At 47.5% G+C, this 19405-nt stretch overlaps 1 protein-coding gene across 1 annotated transcript; it reads left to right on the top strand.

Annotated features, from left to right (window-relative positions):
- Window positions 1–3198: 3198 nt before the first annotated feature.
- Window positions 3199–17840, top strand: LOC109772636 (calmodulin-binding transcription activator CBT). The gene is made up of 13 exons (XM_020331344.4): window positions 3199–3537; window positions 4197–4322; window positions 5885–6000; window positions 6106–6194; window positions 6735–6780; window positions 10188–10365; window positions 10571–10645; window positions 10723–10799; window positions 11656–11943; window positions 14876–15567; window positions 15973–16528; window positions 16766–17077; window positions 17517–17840. The coding sequence occupies exons 1-13, from the start codon at window positions 3465–3467 to the stop codon at window positions 17562–17564; spliced, it is 2676 nt and encodes an 891-aa protein (XP_020186933.1). The 5' UTR covers window positions 3199–3464; the 3' UTR covers window positions 17565–17840.
- Window positions 17841–19405: the final 1565 nt, after the last annotated feature.

Genomic DNA, 19405 nt, shown 5'->3' with positions numbered 1-19405 from the left:
CGATAAAACTTCTATTTTTTTCTCGGGAAGACGAAATTTGTAGGCTTGGAATTAGGTTAGATGGAGCCCCGTGGGCCCCACAAGACATCAGGATGCGCCCTGGGGGGTAGGCACGCCTGTTGCCTTGTGGGCAGCAGGTGGGTCCCCTCGAGTAGATCTATTTTTTATTTATTCAATGAAAAATCTCCGTAAAGTTTCGTCCAATTCCGAGAACTTTTATTTTTGCACAAAAACAACACCATGGTAGTTCTGCTAAAAATGGCTTCCGTCCGGGTTAATTACATTCAAATCACACAAATTAGAGTCCAAAACAAGAGCAAATGTGTTTGAAAAGGTAGATACGTTGGAGATGTATCAGAGATGCTAATGCAGGTTGTTCAATGCTACTAATATTTTCCTCTCTTTTGATGGATCTAGAGTATATACACACAGGGGTACATGGTCTAGAAAGATGAGTATACAATAGTTTAAAAAATATTTTTAGAATACATATGAGTGGTATTTGGGGGGGGGGTATTTTAGGGTGGTGCTGGAGTTGAAGAAATTTAATGGGAGAATCTTTTTAGCCGAGACCCCGGTTTTGAGTTATAGGCAGGAAGTTTGGGGAGGGGGGGGGGTGTTGTGACTTGCCTTGAGGGGCACATATTAGGGCATGCATTGTTGTTCTTGCTCTTTCCGGAGCACATCGATTAACAATGGAGCTTGTGCAAAGGGTCGGGTGTCGACTGGGAGGTCAGCAACCGGGATAGAGGTTTCAAGGGGTCTGCTTCTGAGTGTTGGTTGTTGGGACCATTTTTTCTCTGCTTCCTTCGACTATGAGCCCCTGCCTCAGAGCAAGTTATTCGTGGGCTATCGATGGCTTCGAGGTTGTTTTTTCATCCACCTTTCCGTTTTATTAGTTTGTATCCCACTGCCTGATATGGTATGGAGCCTACATATGGCTTCCTACCAAAATAGAACGAGAAAAGCAAGTGGTAACCAAACAATTTCATGACCAACCATTCCTTCATGCAACATCCTATGGAGGAATGACGTAACAAAGTGCACATATCTATACTACTATAGCACCGGTGTTTATTTGCACCTAGAGCATCGATCCTAGCCACTTCTTTCCTAAATCTAACGGCTAAGATTAGAGGGATTCACTATGAACAGTAGCCCGCAGCTAAAACTATTAGGTTCTGGAACCATCGCATTGGACCTCCTAGAAAAGAATACCTATGCCTCCTCTGCCATGTTGCCATTGTCGGGTTGTGATGAATAAAATAAAGTTTAGGCCGTGAGCCAATGCGAGAGATGTCTCGCGAGGATAACTAAAGTTGAAGTAAACTATTTGTGGGTTCCACCATGTACTATTTTTTTGAAAGTTCCCGGGTGACTCCAGACAGTGGTTTTATTGTATCAATTAGTAAAATTCTAAACTTGATTTCACACACATTAACAATATAAATGTTTGCTCAAGATTCATTTTTCAAAGTAATGTATGATTTTTCCCTTTTGTTGGAATCACACCATACTATTAAGATGGGCATTGCACGTGCATGCACACTAGTAAATTCTAGTATCAGACTAAAGTCCCTAGTCTTATCATGCACCAATATACCAAGTGAGCCTTTGGGATTTTTTTTCTAGAAATTACAATAGAAGTTTTATGGATCAAGTTCTTATAATTCCAACATATGATCTTGCCTAGGCGAAAAGGTGATCTGCTAGTTGTTTATAGGCCTCGAGGCAAATTGACGGAATATCAAAATTTCCGCTCATTGTTCATCAACTTTCAAGGCGGTAGCACCTCTTCCTTTTTGCATTACGTTCCTTCTTTCGTCTGTCCTCTCCTTCCCCACAAGGCCTCTTACGTTTTCGATTTTGCCAAATTTTTTGACTGATTTTCCTTACAAACCGAGTCAATTGCCCCATGCATTATTGCCTTACCGTATAAAATCATGTTTTCTTTGTTAACCAATAAACACTAATTTAATTGACAACCAAAGTCCATTTTGCTACATGATCGAATTAACAAATAAAATGGCCAGTAAATGATGGTGATTGTGTACACGATATTTATGCGCACAGACAATTGCATAGTACTATAGTATACATTGATAAAAAATAAGACAATTTAGGTCGTGTTCGGATCTCCTCCCGCTTCTCAAAACTCCACAACTTTAGCTTCTCATCGTAGTTTCTAACTCCAGGCAGCGATGGAAATTCTGTTCGGCTCCGTTTGCATCTCCCAGCGCTGCAACCCAGCTCGGAGGGCTATGGCCTGTTCGGGGTAGTTGGGCCGTCTGGAGGCAGCCCAAATCGGGCCAGCATTAGCAAAGACCACCACGAGCAGTAGTGAGGTGACCATCGACGTCACTGGCGTCGGGACTGGAGCTTGTCCCGCCGGTGCAGAAGGTGACACATCCTTGTCTTGAGGGCGGCGTCCTTCAGGAGTTCAGGCTGCGACGCCGGGATCCGCCGTGGATGGGCTTGGAAAGGTTCGATCTGCCGTGGATAGGAGCGGCGGCCGGCGAGGGATTGGCGGCGTGCGTGGCGGTGGTGGTACGCGGCTATGGCGGCTAGGGTTAGCGCAAGGGAAGAACAGATCGAGAGAGAGAGTGCGCATGTACCTGTTCGAGAGAAGAGAAGGGGTTCGAGGCAGTTTTCTTTCTTTTTTCCTAAGGGAAAGGAAGGGGGCGCATTGAACCGGTACGTTTGGTGGTGGTAGCCGGCCGTAAGTCAGGTAAACTGGTTCCAGTCGGCCGTAAATCGGGCGAACTCCAGATTTTCGTTTTTATGGAGCTGGACGGAGCTCGCTCCTCATATTTGCACTACGCACATGCTTAGCTTCTATTCCCTCCGTTCCTAAATATAAGTCTTTTTAGCAATTTCAAAATGAACTACATACGGATGTATATAGACATAGTTTAGAATGTAGATTCACTCATTTTGCTCCGTATGTAGTCCATATTGTGGAATCTCTAAAAAGACTTATATTTAGGAACGGAGGGAGTAGAATTTAGCTTCTCGGAGCCCAAGCGTTCGCGACAATTTCACCTTTGGAGTTGATGAAGTTAGAAGCTGGAGGAGATGCCCTTATTTAGCATTCATATCACTGAACCTGAGTCTCACCTTTGGTGTCCGGTGTGAGAGGCTGACAAGTGGATCCAGTTGTGTGCACCGGAAATTCAGGATCCACCTTTCCAACCGCCCACCAACCCATTATTCCTTTCCCGACAGGTGGGCCCGGATGCTTTAGATGCGGGTCCTCATCATCTGATTTTTCTCCGAGAAATGAGCGATTTATGTATTTACCTGCACTTAATTGATATATTTTCTCACCATTTTCCTTTTTCTAAGGTCTTCTCCTGCTCGTCGTCGTCGTCGTCGTCGTCGTCTTCTCCTCTCGTCTGCCTGCGCGGCCCGACCAATAGACCGACCGGGAGAGTGGAAGCAGCAGCCGCCGCGGCTATCGGGCTATGGAGGGAGCGGCCGGGAGGGAGAGGGACCCACTCCTCCGCTCCGAGATCCACGGCTTCATCACCTACGCAGGTCCGACCTCTCCAGTCCGACCGCCGCCGCTCCTCCTCCTTTTTTTATTCCCCTACCTCTCTTTTTTGCTTTTGTTTGGTGCGGCAGATTCTGTAGCTTCCGTGGGCTCGCCTGGTTCGTGTTCGCTTGTTCGAGCCGTGATTCGTTCGGGTTTTGGAGTTGCTGTCACCTGATGCCTCGCTCTCGGGCTTTGATTCTCACTGCTCATGCATTTTGCCAGTCTCGGGTTGCAACACACTTGTTCTTTTCCGGAACCAATTCGCCTGTTGGTGGTCTGGCTGTTCGATTGGAATGACCCCCCCCCCCCCCCCCCCCCCCCCCCAACTACTGGTGTGTTTTTTTTATTCGCAAAATAAAAAAACTACTGATGTTTTTGTTCTTGGGATTTGGTCGAATGCTCTGTTTGTGTGGTGACTGGTGAGTGAGGTCTCATTTGATTCTTTCTCTCTCTTTTTTTAAACTTAATTTTGCATCGTTTAAGTTTTGGGGCTTTGAGGTTAGCTTAGATTTTGGCGTCTCATGTTGTTCGGATGCTCTAGAATTATGGAATTTACGTTTAGCTCATTTCTATCTTTTGTTGTTGAAAGGAAAAAAAGCATGTTGTTGTGTCTTGGGCTGATTTCTCGACCGTGTTTCTTCTTCTGATGGTTGGTGGATAGACTTGAACTTCGAGAAGCTGAAAGCAGAGGCCGCGTCGCGCTGGTTCCGGCCGAATGAGATCTACGCGGTCCTGGCCAACCACGAGAGGTTCAAGGTCCATGCACAGCCCATCGACAAGCCCGTGAGTATGTGTTTCGCATCAACCCTAAACCCTCATCTTGGCATCCATTTCCATTCCATACCACTGTGCTTGCTTAGCTTCCGTGATTGACTGCACAACTTGGTGTGAACAAAAGGGAACATTAACAGATATGCGTGTTGACGTATGACGACTGGGTTATGCGTGAAAAATAACAATAGTTCAAGCCCTGTTGGTTCATTGTTTGGGGACATAATGTGTCGGCTGGAACGTTGGGGGTGTTGAATCTCCCATCCTTGGTCTTCTATTCTTCTCTCTCTAGGGAACACAAAAAGTTTACGTCTTGATGCATTGATTGAAAATGAAAGTCACCATAAGCTTTGGCTTTGTACATGCCCAATGAAGAGCAAACAGACACTACTACATCAATATAACAACATTCAAAGCCTGGAAGCGTCCTCCATGGCTGAGGAAGTCGAAGTACAGAAGTAGCCCACCAGTCCATAAAGTTGTTGCCGGGGTTGGGAGGAGGTGCTGTAGATCGAATCCAAGACAGGACTGTGTGCCAGGTTTGATAGCAAAGTCCGCAATCCATGAGGAGGTGCTGCATACGCTCCACGTCTTAACAGAATGCTTTTGTGAACTGGAGTATAAGTATAGTTAGCATGATTGCTATAAAGCACTCTTCTCAGTGTTTTTTCCGAAATGTTTGTGCACAGGAGCCTTGTTATTGTTCTCAACTTCTCATTAGAATACTTTCTCTAGGTCATAAGAGAATATTCAATTGTGAAAGTAATAAACATGATCTACCACCCAAATCTCCCATGTACACAAGAGTCAGATTATAAAGTAATATAACATCTTGGGCGACTATGCTACCATAAGTAAAACCAATATGTTTTCATGTTCTCATTGCAAATTTGCACTTAACTTTTGCTTGTTGTGATTGCAGTTTTTGTGTGTGCTTTTCCCATTTCCAGCAGACGCACCTCTTGGGAATTGAATTTGCTCACCTGTCTTCGTCCTGGTTTATTGGTCCCCATTATATTTTGTGCCAAATTTTGACCATAGATTTAAGTAACAAAATTCATGCATGTCATCAAAAATTATATCGTTGAGAACTATGTTCAAATACGGATCCAATGATATAATTTTTGTTGACATGCATTGACATTTTGTTAGTTAAATCTTTGTTCAAAATTTGACACAAAATTACAAAGGGGACCAATAAACCAGGACGAAGGTAGTAAGTGCCTACATGTCACCATGTACGTTTTGTCCACTAAGATATTACTGTTACATGATACTCCCTCCGCCCGGAAATACTTGTCGGAGAAATGGATGTATCTAGACGGAGGGAGTACTTTATAAGAGTATTAGTTATACAAGGGGTATATTTACGTTTTACCACTTATTTAACTTTTTGGTTGTTAACTTCTTGCATTTATCTACTATTGTTCTGATGCGCACATTGCAAGGATGCCTACATCTTGAGATTCTATTGAAAATGTTGATTCGTTTCATAGCTTTATTATAATCCCCATTCATGTTGGCACTAGAAAATGGCTTCTGGATTTCAACCATCAGTTTAACTTTCTTTTAAACCAGGTGGTACTATTGTTCTATATGATCGCAAAGTTGTCCGGAACTTCCGGAAGGATGGCCATAATTGGAAGAAAAAGAAGGATGGCAAAACTGTCCAAGAAGCCCATGAAAAATTAAAGGCGAGACTATCCACCACCAGCACAATGAAAAAAAACTCAAATTTTATTGCTGTTGTTACATTCATGCATCCCCACCTTTATTGTTGATTTCTGTCATTTTCATAGATTGGTAATGAAGAGAGGGTTCATGTCTATTATGCTCGAGGTGAGGATAATCCAAATTTCTTTAGAAGGTGCTACTGGCTGCTTGACAAGTAAGAATTCCTTTTCTTTTAGAAAAATGGAAGCTTCACTACACCATTTTTTTGTCTGTGCAATATTTATTTACATTATTTTCTCGCGCGATTCATTTTTTGTATCGTGTGATGCTGTGTACACATAGACCATGCACTTTTACCGGACTATCGAACTGTTTGCTTTTCTAAGGCTAATAGAAGCTCTAAGACATTTGCCATCAATGTTGTCAATTTCCTGCAGCTAAAATTAAGAAAGTAATTACTTTTTAGGTTAAAAAAATAACTTACTCAGGTCATGTTGCACGCTAAACCTATTATGTTATTTGCTGTCTATGATCTGTCTGGAATTCTGTTCAATGTTAATATCCTCTAATCTGAGAAACAGCTTTGTCATTACCACATTAACTAGGACGTGCTCTCTAACAATGAAAGTTCTGTTATGGCTTACTGCATGAATTGTCGCATACAATTTACAATTTCTACTACATGTATCAGATGCAAACTCGGATATAATTACTTTTCTTTGTTGACATAGTTTTTTGGTTATTTCTTATTCAGAGAGGCTGAACGGATTGTTCTTGTGCATTATCGTCAAACATCTGAGGTTATTTCCCCCCACACCTGTTTTCTGTTCTTAAATCTTAAGTATAATTTGAAGGCGTGCATGCGGTTCATCATGTTTGTTCTTGATAGGAGCTGGGATCCTACCAGGTCTAGCTCGTAGGTTGTAGGGGTGGAAGGGGGCTTGGCGTGGAGGAAGGCGAGGTCGTCGGCGCTGGGGCGCCGTCGCGAGAGAGAGGGCGCAGGAGGCGGCGGCTAGGGTTAGGTCTCCCGGCTCCCTTCAGGAAGCCGAGCAAATATGATTGCTTCTGCTTAATCTCAAAACGGGTCCTTACATGAGTTTATATAATCTCCAAATGCGATAACTGGGCCAAGCCCCTAATAACGATAAGATAACTGGGCCAGGCCCCTAACTGCCTGGGCTGTAGTATATGCCGGTCATAACATCTCTCCCCGCCTACACAAACAGCTCGTCCTCAAGCTGGAAGGCGGGGAAGCGCTTGCGGAACTCCTCGAGGTGATCAACAGGCGCCAAACACCTCCGCGTCAGCTGGGGCGGGCAGGTCGCCGAGCCCGGCGGCGGCGGTGTCCTCCTCAATGTAGTCCGCAGCCTCCAGGTAGAAGAGTCGCGGGCAGATGTCTCCGGGCACGTAGGGCTCGTCGCAGTTGAAGCACAACCCTTGGCGGCGACGCTCGAGTTGCTCGGCCGAGGTGAGCTGGCAGAACGGGCGCGTCGCGGTCGCGGCGAGTGGTGCCGCGGAAGCCTGAGCAGGCCGACCTTGCGAGGAAACTTCCGGCCAGGGTGGCGGCCCAGCGGCCCGGGACGGTGACACCTGCTGGATGGCCACCGCGCGCGCTCGAGCGTAGTACATGGCCGTCTGGAGGTCCTGTGGCCCGCGCATCTCCACGTCCACGTGGATGTGGTCCGGTAGGCCGCCGACGAAGAGCTCAGCCCGTTGACGAGCCGAAATGCCAGGGGCGTGGCACGCCAGTGCCTGGAAGCAGTCGGCGACGTCTTGCACTGTGGTGAGGAATGGAAGGCGCCCAAGCTCCGCCGGACGGCTCCCGCGTATAGGCGGACCGAAGCGCAAGAGGCACAGATCGCGGAAACGCTCCCATGGTGGCATGCCGCCCTCATCCTGCTCGAGGGCGTAATACCACGTCTGGGCGGCGCCTCGTAGATGATAGGAGGCGATTCAGGTGCGGTCGGACGCGAGCGTGCGCTGCCCCCTGAAAAATTGGTCTCATTGGTTGAGCCAATTCAGGGGGTCGACGGTGCCGTCGTAGGCTGTGAACTCCAGCTTGGAGAATCTCGGCGCTGGCTGGGCGTGGAGGACGGGCGGGTATGTGTCATCCGCGCGGAACAGCGAGGGCAACGGCGCCGAGTGTGCGGGCTGCAGAGTACCGCCATGGAAAAGGGGCCCGTCCACACCATCGTAGGGACCCGCGGCACCCGAGGACCCGCCGAACTGCATGGTTGGGGGCGGCGCCGGTGGTGACAGCACGTGCGGCTGTCCTGAGGCCATCGTGTAGACCGGCTCGATGGACCCGGCGAGCCAGGCCGGTGGCGGAGATGGCGACGGGGGAAAACGAACCTGATGGATGGGCACCCCGGCCGCCGTCGACGGAAGGCCCGGCCCCGAGATCGCCGGCGGCGGCGGCATGATGGAGGCGACGGAGGTCGCCGGTGGTGGCGGCTGCCACGGGAGCTGCTGCGGCCCCGTGATGGTAGTAACGGGGGCGGGCGGCTGCAGCCCATAGTGCCCCGCAAGGAAGGTGCGGATGCCCTGGACCGCCTGAGTCAGGTCTCGGAGCGCCACCGTCATCTCCTCCGGGGTGAGCATGGCGGGGGTGGGCGCGGGTGGCGTCCAGGCGGCGGAGGAGACCAGCCCGGTCAGGGACGGCGTGCTGGCCGCGGTGGTCATCGGCGACGAAGAGGCGATCGGCAGCGGAAGGGAGGGGGTGGGCAGTGGCGCGGACATGATCGAGCCTGAGACACTTGATATCAGATTGATAGGAGCTGGGATCCTACCAGGTCTAGCTCGTAGGTTGTAGGGGTGGAAGGGGGCTTGGCGTGGAGGAAGGCGAGGTCGCCGGCGCTGGGGCGCCGTCGCGAGAGAGAGAGAGGGCGTAGGAGGCGGCGGCTAGGGTTAGGTCTCCCGGCTCCCTTCAGGAAGCCGAGCAAATTTGATTGCTTCTGCTTAATCTCAAAACGTGTCCTTACATGAGTTTATATAATCTCCAAATACGATAACTGGGCTAAGCCCCTAATAACGATAAGATAACTGGGCCAGGCCCCTAACTGCCTGGGCTGTAGTATATGCCGGTCATAACAGTTCTTCTGTTCATACTATTGTGAAGTGGCCTTTTGCCAGTCTGCCTCTTTGTTGGACATTCTGTCCAATTAATTCTGAGATCAGCACACCTTATCTTGCCAAGAGGTCATGATATATCTAGCAAATTTTAAATACCCCCTCAAATTCGTTGATCATTGACCAGGGCCACATTTTATATTCACAATGCTAGAGTTAATTTTTATGTGCAAGGAGAAAAATCAATCTAAAACTGAACCAGGCTTGATACCTTGTTAGGAGGGAGCAACTTGTAGGCCAATATATGTACGTAACAGCTGTCGTATTCCTAATACAATACAGAAATACTGAACAACTCTAATACAAACTTGACGTGGCCCAGTGGATTTCTTGATTCTCTGTTGCTTTAATGTATAGAGCTGATAGCTCTATTGCCGAACGAAGTGTAAGCTGTAAACGCAGCTTGCCTAAACTTATCTATTTTTTTAAGTTGTCATGGGAGTCAAATGTATATAAAAACTAGAGGATACCCCGTGCGTGCTGCGGGAATCGATTTTAATATATTTCGAGTGATTTGATTGTATGGAACATGAATAGTTGAATTAATAATATATGAACTAAAACTAAAAATATTTATTATATATTGTATTTGATTATTGTGTATTTGAAAATATTTATTGAATATAAGTGACATAATATAATGGAAAACTTTTCCCATGCATGTTGAGTGGACCTTTGATTAGGTAGCATGTGTGGTGAGATGAATGTGTGCATGAGATCAATTAATAATGGAAAACCTTTTCTCATGCATATTGTGGTGGGCCTATGATGAGATGGCATGTGTGCATGTTAGATAATAGAGGTAGTGGGGATCAACTACTTAGGAGTATATAGGATTCTAACTATTTAGTTCTGACGTCTGTTCAGAATTATGAGAAAATGACTCCAAGTGCCATACAGGAACCCAGAGAATAGCTGAAAATGCATGCCAGGGATCTTGTAAAATTAAAAACATCTTCCTAAATCAAAAGCATCTTCCTTTCACAAAGTATTAACATGTCCGTAGAGCAAGCAGAGTAGACAAAGTTACTATATGGTCGGTTCCACTTAATCTCCTACATTGCTTCGTCTTGATCAGGAAAATGCCATAGCACATCCGAGCACAGAAGCCGAAGCCGAAGCGCCTACAATGAATGTGATTCAATATTATACTTCTCCGATTTCAGCAAATTCAGCCTCAGTTCATACCGAGATATCGTTCTCCCCTCTGGCACCAGAGGAAATTAATTCACATGGTGGCAGTGCAATTTCTAGTGGTGAGCCATACTTCAGTCGTAATGATTTGTTGAATGAATATGCACAAACTGCGAGCTTCTCTTAGAATATGCTATACTCCAGTGAGCTAAATATGTAGCTTTATACCCTGTCGATTGGACTCTCCGACAGCATGATATCATAATCTTTGCAGACTTTACTGATGTACTTCTTTTACTACTGTATATTGGATCGGTCATTGTGCAGATACTGGTGGCTCTAGTCTGGAAGAGTTCTGGGTTCATCTATTGGAGTCATCTATGAAAAAGGATACTGCTTGTGGTGGGACTTCTGGACAGAGCTACAATATTTCATTGTACTTCTACTGAAAGTGTAAATTTTCTCATTATATATTACAGGCGCATCCGTGGCATTTAGTCAGCAGATTAAATGCGGAACAAAGAATTCTGGAAATGACACGGACTCTACAAATAATGTAAGCGAGTTGCTATGACCTATATAAGTTATTAAATTGCAATACTAGTATACAGCATGACGAAAATTGTGTGCGGTAATACTACATTGCTAAATGAAATGTTGTTTTGGTCCTTAGTTGATTGGTATTTAGTTTCATCTTCCATGTCAAAGACCCAAAGTAGTTGGACCCCGCTCAAGCGGGAGCTACGTGCACCGGTCTGCCCTTCTTTCCATGTAAAATTTAGAAAACCATACCTGGTAATGCTTAGTCTGGAAGTTAAAAAGTGCACTAATTTCTCTCAACCTCCTTTGTAATACTGATGCTATTCTATATGTATGTTAATTTTTTGTGAATCTGTAAGGTTTAACTCCTGTGGACCGATAGGTCTTCTGTCCCGCCACAGTATATTTTTTTGTTTGTATTTACCTCTAAATTGTCCACTATCTTATTTGGGGCTTCAGAAATTTTTTGTAAGATTATTTTTGGGGAACGACAACGTTGCAACTGTGCTAGGCTGGAGCCCGCGCAGTGGCTTCCAATTCCGAGTGATATCACCATGCACACCATCACCGGGTTGCTGCATGGCGATCATGCGGTGCGGATCTGGTCGTGCCGTCTGCCCTGTTACAATTTAGGATTTTGTCATTGCAGGATCTCTGGTATTTTCTGAAGTAAGATATTTTTTGTTATTTTGTAACCTTTGGCTTCTATGGAGATCGTGCTATGTGAGTGAATATTTTTCATTAATTCCATACCCACTCACGGCATGGAAAGTCAGCTACTTCATCATAATAAGGCAGTCTATGTTAGTTTCACCACTTAATTTGATACCTGAAGCTTATCTAATTATCCTACTAATTATGCCCTCAATCAGGTACATGCGAACCACGCTGGAGCTCTGGAACATCAAGTAGACCAATCTCAATACCCTTTAACATCAGATCTCGATTCTCAGTCGCAGCAATTTGCAACTTCTTTGCGGAAAACTCCAGTGGATGGTGACATTCCTAATGATGTGCCTGCTAGAGAGAACAGTCTCGGACTGTGGAAGTACTTGGATGATGACAGTCCTTGTCTAGGGGATAATATAGTGAGCAATGGAAAAATCTTCAACATCACTGATTTCTCCCCAGAATGGGCTTGTTCCACAGAGCATACCAAGGTTTATCCCTTTCATGTTCTACTGAACTATCATTCTTGTTTTACTGTATTTGTGCATGGTCATTCCATTTCCAACTATTCAGTTCGATGGAAATGTTCCACCATGTCTTCACCTGATACCAGTTACGAAAAATAATTTCTCTCGGGAGGTATAGGGGTAAGGTGTGAGTGCGTTCATATGGGTGCGTGTTATGACCGGCATATTAGGGGACCGGCATATTAGGGGCTTAGCCTAGTGGGCTGGCCCAAGTTATCTTATCGTTATTAGGGGCTTAGCCCAATTATCTTATCGTTATTAGGGTCGTTTGCTTAGGAGTCAAGTAAACCTCTCTATATAAGGAGAGGAGATGTATCAATCTAATCAAGCAAGAAGCAATCAGTATTTGCTCGGCTTCCCTTAGGGAGCCGGGAGACCTAACCCTAGCCGCCTCTTGTGCCGCCGCCGCCTCTTCTCCACCATGCAAGGACGGTGCCCAGCCGCCGGCTGCCGTGCCCTCGACCTCGTCTTCCTCCATCTTTCCCATACAATCTCCGCCCTAGAACTGGCAGAACCCTAGCTCCTAACACCTTGGTATCAGGTAGCTCAGTTCCGATCATGTCTTCGCCACCGCCCATCCCGTCGCTTCCGCTGCCGACCGTCACCACCGCGCCGCTGGCCTTCTCCACCGCGCCGCTGCCCTCCCCGTCCGCGCCACTGGTCGCATCCTCCGGCGCCGCCACCACCCAGATGACGGCGCCCTCCACCGCACCACTGGCCGCCGTCTACTCCCCGGCGGAGATCACCGAGGTCCTCAACGATCTCGTCACCGCTGTCTAGGGGATACGGCTATACCTAGCCGGCCCCTACGGGCCGCCGCCGCCCTTGCCGCCGGCCGCCGTGACCGGGCCAGCCACCCTGCCGTGGTATTCGACACCCGCGGCGCCGACCGGGCCTCTACACCACCACTGGCCGCTTCAGCCGCCGCGCCCCAATGGCCGCAGTGGCCGGCGCTGGCCCTCGCCGCGTCACCCACGCCACCCGGGTCCTCGCCGCCACGCCCTGGCAGCTGCCGCACCCCGGGACCACCGCAACGCTGGTCGGGCCGCTGCAGCTACAGCCAGCCCCCGCCACCGCACCGATCTGGCCATAATGGCCAGCCGGCGCCTCCGCCGCCCAGCACCGGGCTGACTACAACCGCGCCGGCGGGCGTGCCGATTCAGCAAGTGCGGTTCACGCCCTCGCCGTCCCAGCTTCCGGCCTGGTTGGCCGGCACGTCACCGCCGCCAGTCTACACCATGGCCGCGGACCAGCCGGTGCCCTCCCTGCCGTACGACGGGCCCTCCGGCTCCGCGGGTTTCCACGCTGGCTTCGACGGGCCACCGCTTTCCTGTGGACCACCTGTGCACATCGGACCAACGCCCTCCTCTTCGCTGCTCCGTACCGCCGAGCCGTACACTCACGGCGGTCATGCTCAGACACCGCCGCGCTTAGCCAAGCTCGCCTTCACCAGCTACGACGGCGCCGAGGACCCCCTCAACTGGCTCAACCAGTGCGAGCAGTTCTTCCGGGGGCAACGGATGCTCGCGTCGGACCGCACTTGGCTCGCCTCACCTCCGCGGGGCCGCACAGACGTGGTACTACGCCCTCGAGCAGGACGAGGGCGGCATGCCCCCATGGGAGCGTTTTCGCGAGTTCTGCCTCCTTCGATTCGGACTGCCGATACGTGGGAGCCGGCTGGCGGAGTTGGGCCGCCTTCCCTTCACCTCTACGGTGCAGGACTACACCGACCGCTTTCAGGCCCTGGCGTGCCACGCGTCCGACATGACGGCTCACCAGCGGGCCGAACTCTTTGTCGGCGGTCTGCCAGATCATATCCACGTGGACGTCGAGCTGCAGGGACCCCAGGACCTCCAGACGGCCATGTACTATGCCCACGCGTTCGAGCGCCGCGCGGTGGCCATCCAGCAGGCATCACCGTCCCGGGTCGCTGGGCCGCCACCCTGGCCGGATGTTCCCGCGCAGGGTCGGCCTGCTCAGGCTTCCGCGGCACCCCTTGCCGCGACCGCGGCGCGCCCGTTCCACCGGCTCACCTCGGCCGAGCTACTCGAGCGTCGCCGCCAAGGGTTGTGCTTCAACTGCGACGAGACCTACATGCCCGGCCACGTCTGCCCCTGACTCTTCTACCTGGAGGCTACAGACTACATTGAGGAGGACGCCGTCGCCGCCGGGCTCGGCGAGCTGGCCGCCCCAGCTGTCGCGGAGGTGTTTGACGCTGGTTGATCACCTCAAGGAGTTCAACAAGCACTTCCCCACCTTACAGCTCGAGGACGAGCTGTTTGTGCAGGCGGGGAGAAGTGTTATGACCCGCATATTAGGGGCTTAGCCCAGTGGGCTGGCCCAAGTTATCTTATTGTTATTAGGGGCTTAGCCCAATTATCTTATCGTTATTAGGGTCATTTGCTTAGGAGTTGAGTAAACCTCTATATATAAGGAGAGGAGATGTATCAATCTAATCAAGCAAGAAGCAATCAGTATTTGCTCGGCTTCCCCTAGGGAGCCGGGAGACCTAACCCTAGCCGCCTCTTGCGCCGCCACCGCCTCTTCTCCACCACGCAAGGACGGCGCCCAGCCGCCGGCCGCCGCGCCCTCGACCTCGTCTTCCTCCATCTTTCCCCTACAATCTCTGCCCTAGAACCGGCAGAACCCTAGCTCCTAACAGTGCGTGTATGTGAGCATCTGGATTTGTACCGTGTTTCTCCAAAAAAAATAAAATCTATCAGGTACTTCTGGTAGGACAGTCACTTTCGTAAAATGCAATGTAGTGAATGGACGCACATTGGCACATATGTAATGTACTGTATAGAACAGTTTGCTTGCTGAATTGTAATATACATGTTTGTAAATTGTAATATTCTATCAAATTGCAAAATTATTGACAGCTGCTGAATTGTAGATCTTGGTGATCGGGGATTACTATGAGCAATACAAGCATCTGGCTGGTTCCAATATTTACGGTATCTTTGGTGATAACTGTGTTGCCGCAAACATGGTCCAAACTGGTGTTTACCGTTTCATGGTTGGACCACATACAGCTGGACGAGTGGATTTTTATTTGACTTTGGATGGGAAAACACCAATCTCTGAGGTTTTGAATTTTGAGTATCGTAGTGTGCCTGGAAGTTCATTGCATAGTGAGTTGAAGCCGCTTGAAGATGAGTACACAAAGTCAAAGCTTCAAATGCAGATGAGACTAGCTCGTTTGCTGTTTGTGACAAACAAGAAAAAGATAGCACCAAAGCTTCTCGTGGAAGGCAGCAAAGTTTCTAATCTCATATTGGCATCACCAGAGAAGGAATGGATGGATCTATGGAAAATTGCTGGCGATTCTGAAGGCACATCTGTTCATGCTACTGAAGACTTGCTTGAATTAGTTTTACGGAATAGATTGCAAGAATGGCTTCTGGAAAGAGTAATTGGAGGCCATAAATCAACCGGCCGTGATGATCTAGGACAAGGACCTATCCATCTGTGTTCTTTCCTAGGCTATACTTGGGCTATCCGCTTGTTTTCTGTGTCCGGATTCTCCTTGGATTTCCGTGATTCTTCTGGTTGGACTGCTTTACACTGGGCTGCATACCACGGAAGGTATCTTCCATTTTCTGTTATATATATCCTTCCTTTCGCTGATCACGGAATTTGGAAAAGTGAGAGCAAGTCATTTTCAATGTGAGTAGTGGGCCTGGCAACTGTGACGTGTTTGTGTAATTTGCAAGTCAAACTTCATTGGACCTAACTGACAAAAAACTAATATTGACTGTCAGAAATGAGCCATATATTGTTTTCAACAACCTTCTAGATTTGGAAAACTCTGAAAATAATCTCATCAACAGTCTTATATGGTGATCTTAGACAACACTCCAGATTTGTTTTACTTTAGGTGACTAGTAATTTCTGATCTCGGAAAACATTATCTGTTGGAATATATTGCTTCATATATGTTCATGAATTATGACGATCTTGTTACTCATTTTTTTGCTAAACTTTTGCCAGGGAAAAAATGGTTGCTGCTCTGTTATCTGCTGGAGCAAATCCAAGCTTGGTTACGGATCCTACTGCAGTGTCCCCTGGTGGATGCACTCCTGCTGATCTGGCAGCAAGACAAGGTTATGTGGGCTTAGCTGCATATCTTGCTGAGAAAGGATTGACTGCACATTTTGAATCAATGTCACTGTCCAAGGGTACTAAGCAATCACCATCAAGGACGAAACTAACAGAAGTACACAGCGAGAAGTTTGAGAACCTTACTGAACAAGAACTTTGCTTAAAAGAATCTTTAGCGGCCTATCGAAATGCTGCTGACGCTGCCAGTAATATCCAAGCTGCACTTCGCGATAGAACTCTTAAACTCCAAACAAAAGCAATTCTTTTGGCCAATCCTGAGATGCAAGCAACTGCGATAGTTGCTGCTATGAGGATTCAGCATGCATTCCGGAACTACAACAGAAAAAAAGAGATGAGAGCTGCTGCACGAATACAAAATCATTTCCGCACGTGGAAGGTCAGAAGGAACTTTAAGAACATGCGAAGACAGGCTATCAGAATACAAGTAAGTTGCAGGTTGCTGTTGCTTGTTTCCATTTGTTGCCTTCTCTGGGGGATTTAGTGCATAAATATATGCCATAACGATGAAAGCACCTTTTTCTTATATATATTCATTGTGCCGGAAGAACAGGGTGATGGGCTGATGGCACTTGACAGTCATTATTAGAAAGCAAATTGGAAGTTTTTTTCTATGTTGTTATGTGCAAAGTAGATATTTTAATGATTATAACATATCCCTCAGGCTGCATACCGAGGCCATCAAGTGAGACGTCAGTACCGCAAGGTAATATGGTCTGTTGGAGTCGTGGAGAAAGCTATTTTGCGATGGAGAAAGAAGAGAAAAGGCTTGCGCGGCATTGCAAATGGAATGCCAGTAGAAATGACAGTGGATGTAGAAGCTGCAAGCACTGCAGAAGAAGGTTTCTTCCAGGCCAGCCGGCAACAAGCGGAGGACAGGTTTAATAGATCAGTGGTACGTGTTCAGGCTCTGTTTCGTTGTCATCGGGCACAGCATGAGTACCGGAGGATGAGGATTGCTCATGAGGAGGCCAAGGTATGTATTTTATTCTCCAATACTGGTATACGTGTATCATTGGGTAGATGACATGACAGAGCTTGTGAGATGGTTGTTGTGATATCTAAATCGTAAATGAAGCAAGTTTAATACTCCCTCCGATCCGAATTAATTGACGCAGACATTGTATAGAGGCTGCGTCAATTTATTTGGATCGGAGGGAGTAGGAAGTTGTGTCTCAGATTGTTGCCGTGATTGCTGCTTTTACGTGGCATCATGCTTATTTTAGAATGTTTCTGAGTGGAGTCACCAGTCGCCTATTTGCAGAATATAATTAGATTAGCATTTTTTTTCAAATAGATTAGCAAACTTGTAAGTTACATCACATGTTTATCAGAAACTATAGCCTCTGTTACCCCTGATGCTTGGTTATGAACGCCATGAGATTTTCTGATCTGTATACTGTATGTTGGCGCAGCTGGAATTCAGTAAAGGGCAGCAGCAGGCGCCGGCATGCAGGAGGTGAAGTGGCTTCTAGGGGCCATGTAATTCTTGTATTGTACATTAAGAAAAATCATAACTTGCTAATGCTGCCCTACATTTTAGGACCATCTTATTGATCCTTTTGGCCGAATCTGGTGTATGTATTTGCTGCTAGCATGTTACTGTGGTTTGCAATTTGCCTGGTTTTAGCTATATGGCATTGTGCTTGTAGGTGCATGTAGATGCTGGTACGGATCATGTTGTAAAGGCTAACAATAAGTGCTACCTGGGCCAATGACCAAATAGGATTTTTACCTTACGTTTCATGGATTCTTTCATGTTTATTGTTAATTTGGTGGTCCACAGGAACAAATTCCATCTAATTTACCGATAAACAAGAAATCGAATCAAACTGGATGTAAGATGAATTCAGTGCCCAGCACAAGATTATCAAGTTGAAATCATGCTTTCTCAAAACAAAAAACAAAAAAGTTGAAATCTTGCAGGAAGAATTATAAGCTACTCCCTCCGACCTATCCATCGTAAGTGTCGTGGTTTTAGTTCAAAATTTTTATGGATCGGAGGGGGTACTATTGTACTGAAAGCTGAAACACTAGATTTACAACAATGGTTCAATATCCAATATTAGTTTAACAAAAAAGATGCCACAAAAAAACATTTCTAGCACTTCCGCTAAAACCCTGAACTCGCCAAAAAACTAAATATTGAGAGTTCTAACCAATCCCTAAAGTGCTCTCTTTTTTCAATAAAGGATGGATCTTACTGGCTTAAAATTCAAATGGAGCATCAAGATGACATAAACACATTGATCACAAATCTAGCTCTGCACAGTTAGGATGCACACAATCAACACCCACGCACATGTCCAAAAACAAATAGTAAAATTATACAAGACCAAAGCTATGTGTAAGCGAGGAAAAAAAACAAGGCATGATCAGATCCACGACCATCAAACTATAATAATGACCATATTCATACCAATCATCTCATGTCAGCACATAGATGAGGAGGCTCTTCAAGAACAACGCCTTCAGAAAGGGAGCGACGCTCAAACGCTGCCATCATTGGATCCAACCACCCAAGGCCAGAATCTAGGTTTGCACCCTAAAAAATCAGTCTGAGCATATTTGAGCAACACCTTCAACAAGGTAATGATGTAAACATATTGCCATTGTCAGGTATAATCAACTCGGGTCAGACCTAGTCTTTCACCTGAGATCGGGTGCTCGAGTAGCACCATCATCGACATCCCTCATGATTTGTCACCACTACTCTTCCACAATCCCATCAGCTACATGTCATGTGCGACAGCCGTTGCTGCACAACCATCCCTCTACATCAAGCCATCGTCCATAGTTTGCATCTCACAACCAAAGCCAACCACCGGGTCTGGAGGGAGGAACCCTCAGGAAGACCTTTCGGTGTCCATTGCAATTCACAGCAAGGCCGGCGCCGTGTGGCGCAAACCTATCAGAACCGTCGCCTCCTTATGATGTGCCACGATGGCGGTCGTCGTCGAGATTAGAAGAATCCAACGCGTCGCCTTGCCGCCACCCACCACAAGGTCTTTGCACAACGACACCCAGACAACGACGAGGAGAGGATGCATGGAGGAGAGGGCAGTAGTGATGTAGACCTGGAGGAGCGATGTGGGAGCCGATCAATTTTTTTGGGTGTCAGGTTCGCAGACCCGCGCCGCCGTGAAGAACCACTGCCACCCATGCCCGTTGCGCCGCGCCCAAGCGCCAATGCCACGCACATGACGAAGCAGCCAACCGGACCCGTCAATCTTGGATCCAAACCCAACACGGCCCAGCCGCCGCCTCTATCCATGAGAAGCTCGCCGCCGTGCCGGAGAGCATC

Source organism: Aegilops tauschii, chromosome 2 (genome assembly GCF_002575655.3).
Source record: "Aegilops tauschii subsp. strangulata cultivar AL8/78 chromosome 2, Aet v6.0, whole genome shotgun sequence".
In the NCBI taxonomy this organism is placed as follows: domain Eukaryota; kingdom Viridiplantae; phylum Streptophyta; class Magnoliopsida; order Poales; family Poaceae; genus Aegilops; species Aegilops tauschii.
This window is presented reverse-complemented; position numbering and strand designations above follow the sequence as displayed.